Source organism: Ictidomys tridecemlineatus, chromosome 6 (assembly GCF_052094955.1).
Source record: "Ictidomys tridecemlineatus isolate mIctTri1 chromosome 6, mIctTri1.hap1, whole genome shotgun sequence".
Classification (NCBI taxonomy): Eukaryota; Metazoa; Chordata; class Mammalia; order Rodentia; family Sciuridae; genus Ictidomys; species Ictidomys tridecemlineatus.
Window position 1 is genome coordinate 132,255,947 of NC_135482.1, and position 17,372 is coordinate 132,273,318.

At 39.2% G+C, this 17,372-nt stretch overlaps 1 protein-coding gene across 2 annotated transcripts in view; it reads left to right on the top strand.

The window, feature by feature from the left end:
- The window catches only part of Obi1 (ORC ubiquitin ligase 1), a 48,110-nt gene extending 37,092 nt beyond the window's left edge, over nt 1-11,018 (top strand). For both annotated transcript variants that reach the window (XM_005324790.5, XM_078015755.1), the window contains exon 6: nt 7,341-11,018. In XM_005324790.5, coding sequence (XP_005324847.3) covers nt 7,341-8,883 — 1,543 coding nt within the window. In that variant the 3' untranslated portion in view covers nt 8,884-11,018. The remainder of the gene's footprint in view (nt 1-7,340) is intronic.
- The last annotated feature ends 6,354 nt before the right edge of the window (nt 11,019-17,372 follow it).

A 17,372-nucleotide genomic window follows, 5' to 3' on the forward strand; every position in this document is an offset into this window, starting at 1 on the left:
CAATAAATTCTCTAGGAATGTAATATTTTTGTAACTGAATGCTTAATTTTTTTAAGAGAAAACTCTTGAGGAATTATTGTCTAGTCATAAAACTCAGCAGCAGATCAAAATACATGGGATACTTCCCAGAGCTTCACTAGTAGTTTAAAAGATAGTGCTTCTCCTCAGCCCTGCCAACACATATACTAGCATGAAATAGATATGGGTAATGTGCAAACAACTCATACGAAGCAGATGAGATAAAAAGGATGCCTGGGCATTTGAGCCCTCTCCCCGACCACCAAATATGGTTTTGAGTTTCATACAATCCTAGTTCTCCCTTTACATAAAATGTGCCTACTTACCCCTACTCTATGCACATACACACAAGGCAGAGACTAGTACCAGAACTTCTCATTTTGATTCCACTCCAATCATTTCTTAATGAGCTCATGGCATAGGCTACTCATCCAAGTTATTTGTAATCAAAAAGAGGAGTTTGTGAACTCATTGAATCTCCTTAATTGGGAGATTGTGTTTCCAGAGGATAACTTAGGAAAGGGAAAGGAACAATGGAAAGCTCCTTTCTCTGAAATTTTACTTCTCTGTATGTTTAAAATAAGACACTTGATTGACTTACTCTGAAAGTCAGATGATAAAAAGATACACAATTACAGTTATGAAGACAGGCAACTGTACTATCACATCTACTCTATGGATGGGTCATTCTTTCTTAGAGTAATTTGGTAACTCTTTAAAGAAAAAAATTTTGAGGCTCACATAAATGTAATTGGTTTTCATTCATATTAACAATTGTTATAAGTAATTGTTACTTTGCATGGTTAATGCAAAATGATTAATGCAAGCTAAAACCATGCAAAGAGATCTTAATGGGTAAAATTATAATTGTTTGATGGTCTTTAATAGTATCTGTCAAAATTTTAGCTCTTACTGTCAATTATAAATGTATATGGACATGAAAATACAGTAAAATTAGTATGTAGGGCACTAATATTTATGTAGTACAATTTGTAACATTGAGAATTAAGATGTTATTTCTTTGTATAAAACTTACAGAGAATATTTCAGTAGGATCTGCCTTGTCATCATATATATAACTTATGATATGATGGCATTTTTTTGGATTCTTTGATGAATTTTCACTCCTACATTTGCACTAACTTCCAACATTTTTAAAAAATATTTTTTAGTTATAGATGAATACAACATCTTTATTTTGTTTATTTATTTTTATGTGGTGCTGAGGATCTAACCCAATGATTCACATGTGCGAGGCAAGCACTCTGCCACTGAGCCACAACCCAGCCCTCAACTTCCAACATTTTATCCTCTCTGCTCTCAATGTAGTAAAATATCTCTTCAAGCTTAATGTGATTTTTTTTTTGTTTTTGTCTGTCTGCATTTCCTCTAGACATCTTTATCCTTTTACCACAACTATTTTTCTCATCTCTGTCAGTAAGTTTGCCTCTTTTTAAGTTTCTCTGGCATGTCTAGAATCTCTTGAATGGGTTAAGGAGACAATGGGCTATCATTGTCATAACATTCCAACTATCAGCAGTTTCTTCATAACTACATTTATGTTCAATTCTAATTTCACTTCCAGCTTTAACACTTTTTTTTCTCTGCTACACCTTCATCGTGTTGGCCAATTCTGTCTTTTGCTTGTCTATTTTTAATGTCGTATGGGTTTTCAGTAGAAGACAAGGAAGTAGCACAACTATATTATTTGCTGTTAACTACATAGTAGATGCCAGTAACCAAAACTGTTATTAGACTTTGATTGGTTACTGACCATGATCCACATCTGTTATTTCTGAACTCTTTTATGAACTGAAAATTCAGAAGTGAAGATTTTACCTAATATAATACTCACAGTTAATATAATGTAACAACTAAAAATTGACCCATGTTGTTTGGTGACTGGTATTATTAACTGAACCAGGGTGAATAAAATCTGTGCATTTTATAACCATTTTAAACAAGGGTATAAGCACTGAAAACCTGTCTGGTAGATCATATCACAAAAGCTGTTTCAGATCCAAAGATTGATTTTACTTTGCTTTACTGTTACCTCAGCTAACAAGTAAGGAAAAGATATGAAATTGAATAAGTGAGTTCACTTCTCCTGTGTTCCTCTTGTTCCTCAAGAAGGTCTTTTTGCAGATGACCTAATTTTGTTCTTGTTTAGAGCTGACTGGAACTCCATTGCATATGCTTATTGAGATTAGCCAGACTCAGAAAGTCAAGAATTGTACTTTTTTCCCCTCTCTCTCTCATGTGTGGAAGTAAAAAAAGAATGAAAGAAAATGACATGAAAATAGAAGAGAAACCAGTAGTCTAGAAGGATTCCTAGGGAGGAGGGCAGAGAGAAGGGGATTTGGAGAATGAAACAGATCAAATTATGCATTGTTAACATATGAATATATCAGAGTGAATCCTGTGATTATGTGTAAGTATAATGGACCAGTTAAAATAGTATTAAGTAATAATAAATGAATAAAGTCTTTAGGGTTCTTTTTGAACTAATTGGAAAATGACCATGATATACTAATTTCATGAAAAGAGCAAGGTGCAGAACTATTTGAATATTATACTACCATTTACTTTCTGAAGTTTGGTAGTTTGGGCAGTCACTGGGATTAATGAATTTGCTGGGGTTAAGAATCAGAGAGGCAACACTTTCACAACTAGTTAATAGCAGCATTCTATCTTTAAAGTATGAGAATGATATTTATTCAAGACATTTACAAAGGACTGCTGAATACTTGGAATTATTCTAGGTATCTAGCAATGAATATAATAATCAAACTTCCTGCACTCCTAGAGCTTCAGTTCAAATGGGGGAGTCAAAAAGCAGATAAATTGCTCAGTTCTGACATTTACTCTTTTATTTCATTTGTTCTAACCCCTCTTTTTTTTTTAAGAGAGAGAGAGAGAGAGAATTTTTTTAATATTTATTTTTTTTTAGTTTTCGGCGGACACAACATCTTTGTTTGTATGTTGTGCTGAGGATCGAACCCAGGCCGCACGCATGCCAGCCGAGCGCACTACTTACTGCTTGAGCCATATCCCCAGCCCCTAACCCCTCTTAATCCTATCTTGTTCCTCTATGTAATGAGCTATTAAAAAATGTGGTCTTAAGCATATTTTTTTAGAGATGCTCTTACTGTAGTTACAGTGTCAAAGTTCAAATAAGTAGGACTTTTAATTTCTTTTACTTCCAGCAGGGAAGGAACAATCTCATTCATGCCTCTGTAGTTGTTTGGACAAGGACAAACTTTCATCCCTTGTTTCTCATCCAGAATGTATGCCTCTGTTAACATTGCTAGCTGAAAAAATCCTTGATACTTGTAGATTCTGGCAGAATATGCTTCCAATATCAGTTGCTTCCCCCAAACTGCTCTACAGTGTTTCTGTGGCATAATGAAGTCTTTGGCCGTCATGCTACTTTGAAAATCAAAGCGTTTGGATCTCTAATGAAATGTTTATAAAAATACCCCATTTTGAAACTTGCTCAGGAAAAGGAATTATGGTAAATGGTCTTAGAAATCCCTCTGTCTGGGTTGGGGTTGTAGCTCAGTTGGTAGAGTGCTTGCCTTGTATGCACACGGCCCTGGGTTTGATCCCCAGCACCATCCCTCTGGCTTGCTTTGGCATTGTTTCATTTAATATTATGTACTTTAGAAATATCTGGAATTAACATGAATAAATGAGTATTTTTTAAAACTCAAAGATAATCTTTTTTGGAAAGAGGAGGTACTGGGCATTGAATTCAGGGGTACTCAACCACTGAGCCACATTCCCCAGCCCTATTTTTTTAATTTTATTTAGAGACAGGGTCTCACTGAGTTGCGTAGTGCCTCACCATTGCTGAGGCTGGCTTTGCACTCTTGATCCTCCTGCCTCAGCCTCCTGAGCCTCTGGGATTACAGGTTAGTGACCATGCCTGGCTCCAAAGATAAGCTTTTATCCTAACTGTTTTATTCCATGGAGGTACAACATCATATATTGTATCCCTAAATGTTATTTCTATGTGATAAATTTCCCTTTGTCAAATTTAATACAGGTATTGTCAAAAGTCTCATCTGGGGACTGAGGATGTAGCTCAGTTGGTAGATTGCTTGCCTCACATGCACAAGGCCTTGGGTTCAATCCCCAGCACTGTCAAAAAAAACAAAGTCTGTGAGAGGGGCTGGAGTTCTGGATCAGTGGTAGAGTGCTTGCCTAGCATTTGCAAGGCACTAGGTTTGATTCTCAGCACCACATAAAAAAATAAAATAAATATATTTTTAAAATAGTCTCATCTGGTATTTTTTTATTAAGGTAAAAACAGAAGTTTTTTGGATGAACCTTTATAGAATGTTAAGCCTACAATTAAAAAGCAGATACTGTGTATATGTTAGTCTGGGGTGATTTCCTTGGTGTCAATAATAAAAGAAAGTAAACAGTCAAATGTCTGAAGCACATGTGGTTTAGTAATATAGTGACTCTCATAATACTTATGTAAAAGAGGACCAAGGACCTTTATTTATGCTTACTTATTCTTTGGTGTTGACCATCGTCATGTAAGGCACTCATGTATGTGAAAGTAAGAGAACAACATTTATTGAAGAAGTATTTAATAAGGGACAGCTGTGTAACTGGAATTATTCTAGGGATCTAACAGTGAATGTAAGACAGTCAAACTCCCTGCTGTCTTAAAACTTTTACTCTTACGGAGCTAGAAAATAGATAAATTACATAGACTGATTAATTAATTGATTGATTCCATTGCTTTCATTACATATTTCTGTCAGTTTGACTACCAGTCTGGGTCTCTTATTAGCATGGTAAAAAGATCTGATCACTAAGTATTATAGACTTGTAAAGTGTTGAAGTGGAGCTTCGGAGAATTAGGGACAGTGAGCTTTGAAAAAATATTTCTAACTTCATCAGTGACTCCTACGTGCTTGTCCCTCTAAAGTTCATTCTGTTGCTGGCCTTTGTTGTTAGTTCTCATAGCACTTAAGCTTTCTGTCTGAAGTAACAAAAAAATTTGGTTAGGGATATCAATAATTTCAAACTCAGAATTCTTTGTTATGTCTTAAAAACGCAAATAAGGCTGGATGTGGATCAGTAATGGAGCACCTGCCTAGCATGCTCAAGGTCCTGAGTTTTATTCCCAACACCATAGGGGGAAAAAAAAGAGAGAGAGAAGAAAAGAAACAATGTAGAGGAAAATAGTGTCTTAATACGTTTGACATTCCAAGCTAAAACCTGGAACAAGACATTGCTATTGAAAAATATTCTTATTTGTCATTTGTCATTCCTTATGTAGGTCTGTGAGTTCCCAGCTATATCTTTTGGTAACATCTGACTTACTATCTAGTAGCATGATTTAATTTTAAATCATTTGATTTCTTTCTTTTTTTTCATATGAGGATACCTTTATTAAAACACTGCACTTTGAAAAAAAAGAACAAATTTGATATTGGTAAGCAAATGTAAGGCTGTCACTTTTGCTGTTTGCATTAAATAAACATGCTACATGGTTTTTCCATTTTAAAACATGTAGGTTATTTGATTATGCCAGAAAAAGTCAATAACTGACAAACATTTTTGTGAAATACACTTAATCTTTGTCCACTTTTTAATACTTCTCTCACAAAACTACACCTGTTAAGTACATTTACAGGCTAACACATTTTAAACAAAGAGGAAAAACTGTCATTTACTTAAACAGATACTCATAGTAGTAAACTTTGTCTTTTAAGATGGAGAGACTTGTTTTAGTAGTTGTTTTTGATTTAGTTATGCCCGTGGTTTTGCTTTGTGTTTTAAAAGTTGAAGGGAGTACACTCTCCCTGGGAGTTCACAGTTAATTGTAGTGAATAGATCAATATTAAACAATCATGTCTTTTAAAGCCCTTTCTAATCCTGAGATTTTATGATTCTATATTTACTTTTGCCTCTGCTTTTTTCCCTTAGTAACAAGAGAGCAAGGATCATGTTGTTGCTAAACTGGGAGTAAATTGGGCCAGGGGTTATAGATGGTGATGGACTGTCTAAAATATGTGGTTGATTCTAGGAGGTGCAGTTCCTTTATAGTTTTTTTTTAATACTTAATAAACTTTCTTAATTGTAATTATTTTTATAATGGCGGGGGGATACAAAGATAAACCCAAAGATAGAAACAAAATTTAAAAGTTACCTTTTCAAATATCTTCCGGCAAACAGGTCATCTTTGAATTCTTAGAGGTGGATCAATATATGTCATCAAAAAGTTGATTGAAGCTCTTGACAAGAATCTTGGTAGAGGAAAAATACTTTTTATGGGCTTATGTTTTTTTACTCATTTCTTGCAGTTTCCTGAAAGATAGAATTTTCCTTAGTGGTCAGATAGAATTTAAGCTGGATATTTTCTCTTCCTTGGAGTTGGAATAGTTTCATTCATGTGTGTGTCCACCTTAAATATACCTCTTAACCTATAGTAGGTGCTCAAAAGTTATTTTCTGAGCTGAACTCAGTACCTGTTCTTGACAGAACAATGGGAAAAAATACCAGGTAAAAAGAGTAAATTTTTGATATGTTCTTTCTAGTCCGTGTCCACAATGTTCCTGTTCAGAAAATGTAAAAATGTTTTTATGCATACTATTTTGGAACCATAAGGACTGACTTTGTATTTCAGAGTTGGAAGAAATGAGATTGATATCCTAAATTGTAAAATGCCAAAAATAAGTAAAGCTGAAATGAATTAAAGCCTACTGCTCAGAAAGGCCACAGAAAATCTTCATACAGAGGGTGGCTGTAATTGAAAGGATCCAAATAAGTATTTAAAACCACCCCTCCTCAGACTTCTGAGTTTCTGAATTTCAAATTGGTGTTTTATGTTTGACAAGGTGACATTGTATAAGAAATGTATTGTAAAACACTGCTCTACAATAGGAAAATGATTGAATGTAAATATTTCAAGATGTGGACCACTGTTCAAATGTTATCATAAATCTTTGCCATTGTTTTAGGGGATAACTCTTCATGCATATATGAACTGAATTGATAGAACTAGTTCTTGAAGAAGAAAGGAAATCATCAGTGAGTTTCTGCCTCTTGCTTACCAGTAGTCTGATTCTACCACTACAGTGTCCTTTTAGATCTTTGCTATAATCATATGGTTATTAGTACATAGGTGGGGAAACGATTTTTGAAGATATAATATCTGGTATAGCTTTGTTCTATTCACTAAGTGGCTTGAAATGTCATTGTTATGTGAAATTAGAATGTGCTGGGACAATTTGCACTTTTAAATTTTGAAAAGAAAACAGCTTGAACTATGAGATTAATTATCCTTCCATTCCTTCTAGGTTTGGAAGGTTTACAGTTGCTGCTCTGCAGTCCAAAGTAGAACAGTATGAACGTGAAACCAATCGCCTCAAGAAAGCCCTGGAACGGAGTGATAAGTATATAGAGGAACTAGAATCTCAAGTTGCACAACTAAAAAATTCAAGTGAAGAAAAGGAAACTATAGATTCCATTTGCCAGAGAGCACTTTCTGCAGATGGCAATGGGAGCAAGAGTAGTGAGGAGGATGTGGCATCGAAGAATCAAGGTGATAGTGCCAGAAAGCAACCTGGCTCATCTGCCTCCATTACTGTCCACCTGGCAAAGCCCTCCAGTGGCCGAATCTCTGACACCAGTTCTGCCCGACAGGAAAACACTAGCAAAACAGAATCAAACTGTCCTAAGAACAAAGATATGTACCAAAAACAAGTAGAAATAATGTTAGATGTGACAGATACAAGTATGGATACTTATTTGGAAGGAGAGTGGAGTAATAAACCAAATGACTGTGTACCCTTTAAAGATGAAGAGCTTTATGATCTTCCAGCCCCTTGTACTCCTTTGTCCCTTAGTTGCCTTCAGCTAAATACACCAGAAAATAGAGAAAGCTCTGTGGTCAAAGCAGGAAGTTCTAAAAAGCACTCAAACCATCTCAGAAAATTGGTGTTTGATGATTTTTGTGATTCTCAAAATGTTTGTAATAAAGATTCTTCAGAAGATGATACAAGTAGAAATGAAAATGAAAAAAAATCAGAATGTTTTACTTCCCCAAAGACAGGATTTTGGGATTGTTGCTCCACAAGCTATGCCCAAAGCTTGGATTTTGAAAATTCAGAGGAGAACACAATAGCAAATTCTGTCGGAGAAATATCTTTAAAATTGAGTGAGAAGTCAGGCTCATGTTTATCCAAGAGGCTGAATTGTATTCGCACTTTTGAAATGAACCGGACAAGAACATCCAGCGAAGCATCAATGGATGCTGCTTACCTTGACAAAATCTCTGAGTTGGACTCAATGATGTCAGAGTCAGACAATAGCAAGAGCCCTTGTAATAATGGTTTTAAGTCTGTGGATGTGGATGGGTTATCAAAGTCTTCTCAAGGCAGTGAATTTCTTGAAGAATCTGAAAAGCTGGAAGAAAGAACTAAGCTAAACCTTTCCAAAAGTTCACTAACTACTGATCAGTTAGAAAATGGAAATGAATGGAAACCTACTTCCTTTTTTCTCCTCTCTCCATCAGACCAAGAAATGAATGAAGATTTTTCACTCCATTCTACTTCTAATCCAGGAACTAATGATATCAAACCCCCAAGCTGTTTGTTTCAGACAGAATTTTCCCAGGGTGTTTTGTTAAGTAGTTCACATCGACTATTTGAAGATCAAAGGTTTGGGTCATCATTATTTAAGACGTCTTCAGAAATGCACAGTCTTCATAACCACCTTCAGTCTCCTTGGTCTACTTCCTTTGTGCCTGAAAAGAGGAATAAAAATGTGAATCAGTCAACAAAAAGAAAAATCCAGAGCAGCCTTTCCAATGCCAGTCCATCAAAAGCAACCAAAAGTTGACTGATTAGGGAGGTGTTATTTGTGGTTTTATCCTGAAAGGAACATAAAAATTTTTTAAAGTTACTTTTTTCCCTTTATAAAAGTCCTAGACGGTTTTGAATTGATGATCTTTAATCAGATGCCAGGTCAGAATGGTAACTTAATCTGTATCCACTGTACTTATTTCATTTTGAAAAAGACTTTCGTCTTTTTATTTTTATTTAGATATCTTTTGGACCTGAGAAAGTAGTGAGAAAGTTTTTGTTTGATTGTTTTCTTTTTAGTGAATATTATGTGTATCTGGGTTGGGTGGGTTTTGTTTCCTTGAATTTTATTTAATTGTTAGATACAGTATCTTATTAATGAGGCTCAGTTGTCTTCAATACTGTATTCTTAAGTAAAACTTTTAGTATTTAGCTCATAAGAGTTTCTTTAAAGCTTTTTCTAGGGTGTAGGTTATTTGTGTGTTCCTCTTTATTTATGTTTTGTGATGGCCTATCTTTTATGCAAGGCCTTAAGAAGAAATAGCACTCTGACTTCAGTCCAATGTTCTTTTACTTTTTGTTAAATTTTACATATATGTTTGCATTTTTTACAATTGTGCTTTATCCAGTTTTTGTGAAAATGTTCTGCTAGTGTGAAAGAATATATTTTCTCTATGAAAGTATTCATTCTATGTCGGTAGCTTATATATGCTCATCTTTTTTGTGTCTATATAAAATCAGAAATTGAGCATAATTTGGAAGGAAGGCATGGTTGAGTTTGAAGAAGCTTCAACATCACAGCTTCATTTTTCCAGATGTATAGGTACAGAAGCACTCTTTACCAAGTTCCTTGATCCACTTATATCATAGGGGAGGGATTTTCATAGTGATAATGTTCTTCTTTGCATGTTACTGTTCTTTGTGGAAATGCATGGCAGCATTTTTGCTTGCTCTGTTTTCTTAAAAAAATATTTCTTTAAACTTCTTTTAAAAAAGAAGTTTCAGTTGGTTAGTATGTAGGACAACTTTTCTAAATGAAGAGTTGAGGGGGTAAGGATAGGTAAGAGCTAAGCACAAGTTTTAATTTAGGCTCTGAAAAAGTATATTATTCTGAACATGTTTGGTATGCCTATAAACGTCTTTAAAAATGGGTTTGTATGCTAATGACTTGTTTATCTAATGTGTACTGAACATTTTACATTAATACCTTATTGTTTTACATTAATACTGCATGCTTTTCTATGTGAATTGAATAAAGAATGTCATAAGCACTGTATGTCTTGATGTCTCAGATATTGAATTAGCCTGTAAAAACCAGGGAAATTTATTTGTAATTATTTTTTATAATACAGGGTCATTCAACTCTGGCCCATGGACTAAATCTGGTCTATACCAGATTTTAGAAAGGCTTATAAGCAAAAAATGAATTTTAAGTGGTTTTTTTTAATCCAAAGAATTAATATTTCATGACACAAGAAAATTACATGAAATTCACATTTCAAAGTTTCTAAAATAAAGTCTTACTGTATCACAGCTATATTCACTTGATTACCTACTATCTATGGCTGCTTTTGCAATACAGCGGTAGAGTTGAGAAGCTACAACAGAGACCATATAGATTAGAAAGTTTGAAATATGTACAGTCTGCCTTGTTTTACAGAAAAAAATGCTGATCCTTGTTGCAATAGACTCAAGATTCAATGAAATCATAAAAATATAACAAAATCACTTCTATGATTTGGAGAATTATGCTTTCTAATTTCAGAAGTAACAACCAGAAAAAGCTAATATATAACAGGTTAAAGCTAATAGATACTTTCAGAGCTATTAGCAGTTTAAATATCTTTGATAATATGGTTATCCATTAGGAACTCAAATGAAGAAATCTAAAAATTTTGTCAGTAAATGTAGGGATGGTATGGTCTAAGTGAATGTGTATGTCCACCCCACCCCCAACCCCGTCCCCAATTAATGTATTGAAAACTAACCTACAAGGTAGTGTATTAAGAGGTGGGCCTTTGGGAAGCGATTAGGTCATGAGGGCTCTGCCTTTGTGAATGGGGTTAATACTCAGGCCTGAAAGAGCTTTTTTGCCCCCTTCTACCATGTGACCTTGATCTTTGGACTACCCTGCCTCAGAACTGTGAAAAATAAATTTCTATTAATAAATTAGCTGATCTAAGGTATTTTATTATAACAGCTCAAATGAACTAAGAAAAAAGGGGCTTCACTCTGTCTATAACCAAGAATGTGTATTTAGTCCAAATACCGATAGTGTGTCTTGCAAATCTAAGTGTGTAGCCTTATTTACTAATCTGTTGGTCTAGAGTGCTTCCCAGGTGCTTACCTTCAAGAGGCTCTTCATCCTTCCTAAAGCAATATTTCATACATCAGCCCATGCTGTTCCTGTTTGTACAGAATTTGAATTTGGTAACATGCTTATTTTTTATGTTTTTACCATAATCTAATGTCATGACAAATAAGGAAGTCTCGCGGATTTTCAAATATGTCTTTTATATATACATAAGCCAACATTGAGACCAAATATTTACTCCCCTATATCTCATCTAATCCTTTTTCTTAAATCCTGGAAGACAACTGGCAGGCATAGGAGGCCAATCCCTGATAGGACAGAGATGTAGTTCTCCCTAATTTACAGAAAAGCAACTTGAGGATTAGTTACCACAGCTGAAATTGGATGGAACCATATTTTAAAAATGGGTCTCTGGTTCCAGAGCTTATGCTCTTCCATTTCTGTGTGTGAGTTCATATTTGGAAACAAAGGATGAATGGTTTGAATTTCCCAAGAGTACCTTTAAAATTATTTTGAGAGTGTTCATGTATTCTTTACAAGTGACATTTATTTCCTGCCTGGCCTGTGTTCCTTGGTCTTGGCTGTGCTTCCATATAGAAACTATATGTTTGGCTCAGCTTCCATATAGGAACTATATACTTTTAAAGATTCACAATGACTCTGACATTTTTATAAATTTAAATTTTCTTTTGCTATTGACTAATATCACTAAAGTTATGCTAGAAAAACAGTATATTAGTGATATCACTTCATGTTTTTATAAAAATAGCTTTTGAGGCTAATTTCTCTAAATTGCTGACTATAGCAATATAACTAGATGCTAGGGATTTGTTGTCATGACCTTTAGTATTTTTAATTTTAAAAACACCTAAAAATTATGTCCTTTTTATTGGTTTAGTCAGCTGACAAAAAAAAAAAAACTGAAAATGGTAGACTCAAGTCTCTTAATTTCAAACCTGCTTGGCTTTCCTGTCATCTCTTTGGTATCTACATTAGTTTGAAACAAAGGTACCACTAAACAAGAGCACCTGATCTTGAACTATATGTTTCAGGAACTTGTCTCCATATACTTGAATGGTTTGCAATTATTCAAAGTAATAATCTGCACGAGAGATTTTTTTTCCACTTTTGTGCCTGTGGATGGTATTTGTAGAGAGCATCAAATTAACAGTTTATGGTGTGTGGCCTGTTAGAAGAGTTTCCAAAACCTCATAAGAAGGTCTGTCTTTCCTATTTGTGGGAGTCCTGCAATACAGCCTTTGCCTATCACAATGTAACCTGATCCCTTTAATAATACTTGGCAGAGAGAAAACCTTTTAAGCAATGATCTCAGAGTGCATAGTGAACATTTATTGCCTAATTCTCGGAACCCCACTCATAGCGAGGAAGCATTTATTAAGATGCATATTTAAGAATCCATCTAGAGCACAGGCTAGGGTGATCTTCAGTTTTATGTGGCTGAAACAGTCTAGAATACTTTGAGTTGCCAAGTCCACTTTTTGAAACAAGGTAGATTCTTAGGTTTGCTGTGTTAATAGGGAGGAGACCCTCTCTAATAATATTAGTCGGGTTAAGCCAAGTGTGTAGGTGGGCTTTTTGTGTTTATAATCTGTGGGTGTAAGGGCTTTCCACAAAGGATAAGGATCTGACTTAGACATTTACTGAGACTTATGAGAAGGGAACCTGTAAGTCTAGTCCATTTTGATTCTTAACATTGGTGAATAGAAGAGTGTTCACGTTGCAGAGAGCTTGAACTGTGAGGAAATCTGGTGGCTTCATGGAGGTGCTATTCTTACTAGGTCTCTGAAGGTTGAGTAAAGAATTGGGCACATAAGACTTTTGTCTTATGCAGGAGGGGGCACCTTTTTATCAGCGGTTTCAGAAGCGCTGAAGGAACCCCATCCTAAAGTCTGGGTTCCTGACTGAATTGAGGTTTCCCGTATTGCTACTGCCTAAGCTTTGCAAATTGGGCTTTGCTCCTCCTCCAGTCATAATCCCCCGAGGCTCTGGGTCTTGCCCTAGTCGCCAGGACCGGCGGCCTGATGGCGAGACAGTGACTCCCCTGGCGCTGAAAAATCTTAGCAGGTGGCGAGGCTGGTCCATCAACTGTCCATTAAGTCCAGGCTTGGCCCTCTGAGGGCTGGAAGGGGCAACCTTGCCTCACCCATGGGGTCAACTTGGTAAGAAGGTGGGATCTGTCCCGCCAGCTTATTTCTGAGCTTCCCTTTCTCCCTTGGACCCTAAAGAACTCAGCCTTCTCTGATTCCCGTCACCATTATGGTCTCCCCCAACCCCAACCTCCGCCCCCTCCTCCCCAGTCACTTCTGAGCACAAACCATTCCTGGCTTCTCCAGCCCGAGTTTCCCGCGCTTTTGAGGGTGCTCTCAGCCGGTGCCTCTCCAGCCCTACTCCTTCCGCGTGTTCTGCGGTTTCCTTTCATTTTATTATCACTCTGGAAACCTGACGATTAAGACGCGAAGCCAACAAAGAGTTTTCTTTCCACCTTAACCTTGCACACAATCCTTTAACAAATTAATTAATCCTAATGAATTAACACTTCATTTATTTAAACGCGCTACAGTCCATGAATTAAATTTTCATGCAGTGATTAAAGGCTGTTAAAATATGCATGATTTCGTTAAAATTTTATAATAAATCAGGGCAATGTGTTACATGACAAGGCAACTATTTCCCAGTCCCTCGCAAGGGGCTTTGATTTGTGCGGGCGGCGGGGAGGAGGGGCGGCAAGCGGCGGCACCGGCCAGCGTTAGAGCCGGGCGACAGGACTCAGCTCCGCACTCTCGGGCTTGGACTCGCTGCCTCGCGGTTTCCTCCGCGGCTTCCAGACCCTCTTGAGGATCTTTCTGCAGGCAGAAGAGAGCCTGCGGAGGGCGACCGACGCCCGCCTCTCGGTCCTCGGAACCTCACTCCTGCGGGACTGGGTGGGGATCCTCTGCTTTCTATTTCCTCCAGTAGAGCTCCCTACAGTCAAGGCGTGCAAGTGTCCAGGTCCGAGCGGCCCACAGGCGGTTGTCTGGGAGAAGGAAGACAACATCTGATCCCCGTGGGGTCACGGGCTGGCTGGCTGTTCTAGAGATTTGCTTCTTGTTTTAACCCGGGGTGGGCGGTGGCTGGCAGCTGCTTTTCTGATCTGCGCGCTCTTCCAGTTTTGAAAGGGCCGGCGCGGATGGGGCAGGGGAGCCCTTGCTCCTCGCGGGACCTAAATCGTAGGGGCCTGTGGCCTTGTTAAGTGATATAACGTTGTTCACTTGAGCTGCGAAAGTGTTTCCGGCAACTGGCAGGCAGCGGAGGCCGATCCCTGATAGGACAGAGACGTAGTTGTCAGGCATCACTGGTAGGGCTTCCACAAGGTAGGTGGGTTTTATATGCACAGAGAGACCAGGTGGAGATGTAGAAATATAGATCTCTATATATGTAATGCAGAGAAAATGAATGGCAATGAACTTGACTGAGAGGTATCCTCAGGGTCGCAAGGTCATCAGCGACATCTCTGGGTGGGGTGTTCCACATCCAGGAAAATGTCCCCAACGGAAATTACACTTGAGTTTAAGAGCCAGAGGAGGGTTGGGATGTAGCTCAGTGGCAAAGCGTCTGCCTTGCATTCACCAAGCCCTGGGTTCGACCCTAGTTCCCCCCCCCCCCAAAAAAAAAGACAAAAAAAAAAAAGAGCCAGAGGAAAGAAAACAATGGATTTTCCACTGCTGTAGTTGAGAATGTCGCCTGCGGGTCCCAGCTGGAGCCTAGTCTGCCAGCCGAGTTGGGAGTCTTTAGGAGAGAAGGTCCGGAGAGGCCCAAGACCTCACCCACCCGGGACTTGGGAACCAGGGAGGTGAGAGGCTGCGGGTGCTAGGCAGAGCGGGGTAAAGAAATAGGACAGTAGCCTCCAGGAAATCTCAGAGCCGGTAGCAATCGAGAGCGCGGCTCCAGTCTATAGCTAGGGGCTACTTTGGCTACGAAGGGCAAGACCACCGCTGGGTACCCAGTGGGGTAGGCGCCAGTGGCCTTGGGGGCTGCCAGAGGTGGTCAGAGGGCCACTATAGAGATCCGCGAGGAACTCAGTGGCAATCACCGGGGGAGCTACCGGGCCAGGATGCGCAAAGAGTTGCAATGAGGGAGACGAAGGATGAAAGCAGCCCAGGCTAGACCCTGGGAAGGCGGTGCAGAAGCGAAGAGAAAGCACCACACCTGTTCCTCCTCTGTTTCACACTTTGAGAGAGTGTCCCTGCAGGAGGTCGCCGGGGCAGCCCAAGTGCGGCCAGTGTTTTGATCCGAAACCCCTTCCATCGGGCTGCTCCTCCCTTTGCCCCAACAGTGCTAGGCGGCCTCTGAAGTCCTCAGTATCTGGGCTCTGGGGCTTCCTCTGAACGGTGGGCGCTCGCTTGAGTGGTGAAAAGTGCCTTGTTTCAAAATTGCCAATATCTAAGAAATACGTGACACTCTGAGTCTGCCAAGAGCAAAGGCCAGGCTTCAGCCTCCAGGACCCAGGTAGCAGGGCCAACAGGTGGGATCAGACCCTCAGGTTCTGACAAGTGTGGGGTCCGACTCCCTCCACCTGTATGTATACAACCACCGTGCACTTATGTCGACATTTTCCGGACGAAAACCCATTCCCTAAACCCCGGAAATTAGGGTTCACCACCAGAGGCGGGAGGTAGCCCACTGTCGTATCAAACACTAACTTTTCCCTGCGCCCCACTGAAAGGAGAAAGGCAGCCCAAATGGGCAGCTGCTGTCAGGCTCGTCCTGGCCTGGGACTGGTACACCCAGGACAGGTACAGTGCGGGCTCTTTCACAGAGCCTCTCCCACTTTTCCTCACTACAGCCAATGAGTTCACTTCCTGAGCTTGGGATGGGGGAGCTACTAGAGGAAATGTGAAGTGAGGCCTGCCAAAAGAGGAGGAGAAAATTAATTAATGAGGGAAAGAAATGTGTCTCTGATCCAGATGATAGACTCCCTGTCCCTGGGGGCGGAAATTCCTTGGAAATCAATAGCTGTGCATTCATTATCCCTCTCTTGATAAAATGCAAAGCTATGAGATGGTGTGTGGGGGAGGAGGGAGATCTGTGTGGGTCATTAAACAAGAAGGTGGGGGGAAATTGCCCAGGAATCTATGCCAAGGCTTAGACCCCATGTGGGCATCATTAGCACAGGCAGGGGCCAACTAGTTACAGCAGTTGCCAAGCCAGGAAAACAAAGCAGTGACATATGGGTGAGCTGAGTCCAGGCCGGAAACCCTTTCCTTTTACCCATCATAAGTAAAAACCCACCAGTGTGCCTCACTCTTTAGACTGGAGTTGAGGTCCAGGAATATGCAAGATAACTTTTCAAGCATCACTTTGCATTTCTGTTCAACTCCCTCTCATCGCATCTATTAACTTGTACCTTAAATGCCTTTCTTCTGTAGCTTCCTCATGCTCATGGACTGTCACCTCCTGGAGGATGGGTACCCTTAATTTATACCTCTTATCTCTAATGTCTTGCCTAGACTAAGGTTCAGCAAGAATTTGAGGAAGATAAGGTTGAAAGTAAATGAGGGAAGGTGAAACAATTGGTCTCAGAAAAACAACAGGCTGGAATAAAAATTTACATCTCTGGGGCACACCTCTCCTGCCCAGTCTCCAGCTCCTTTATTTTGGTGGGTCATACTGGGGATTAAACTCAAGGACACTGAGCCACTGCTCCAACTCCTTTTGAAAGAGACCCAATCAAGGAGCTTCTCACAAAACCCACTCAGCCCTTGCTTGTTGAACTCTCCCTGCCTTTTCTTCCTTGTTTTCCCCGACTGACCTCTCTTCTTTCCTAAACTCGTTTATTGCTTGATAGAACTCTTTTACAGCTGCCTTGGTGGAAAAACACATGTGGCCAGGTGGGCTTCCCATCCATGGGAGAAGGAAAAGAAAGGATTGTACCCAGTCCTCATATTTCCCCTCAAAAAGAGGAGATAGGTCTGGCCTCACCCAAAGGTGGGAAGGTACTCCAGTTGTCCAGAGGGAGGTGAGTTAGGAAAGGAGTGGTAGTGGGATAGTGAACTCCTGATTTCATCAGGCAGACTATACTTCAGCTGGGTTTACTAAAGGCCTCCCAGGGTCAGAGGGGTAAATCAAGGTTCACCTGGGGGTATTTAGGGACTCCCTATCTGTGGACCTACCTGGCCACAAACCCATGCTTGTTTGCTTTTCTGTCTGCCCTG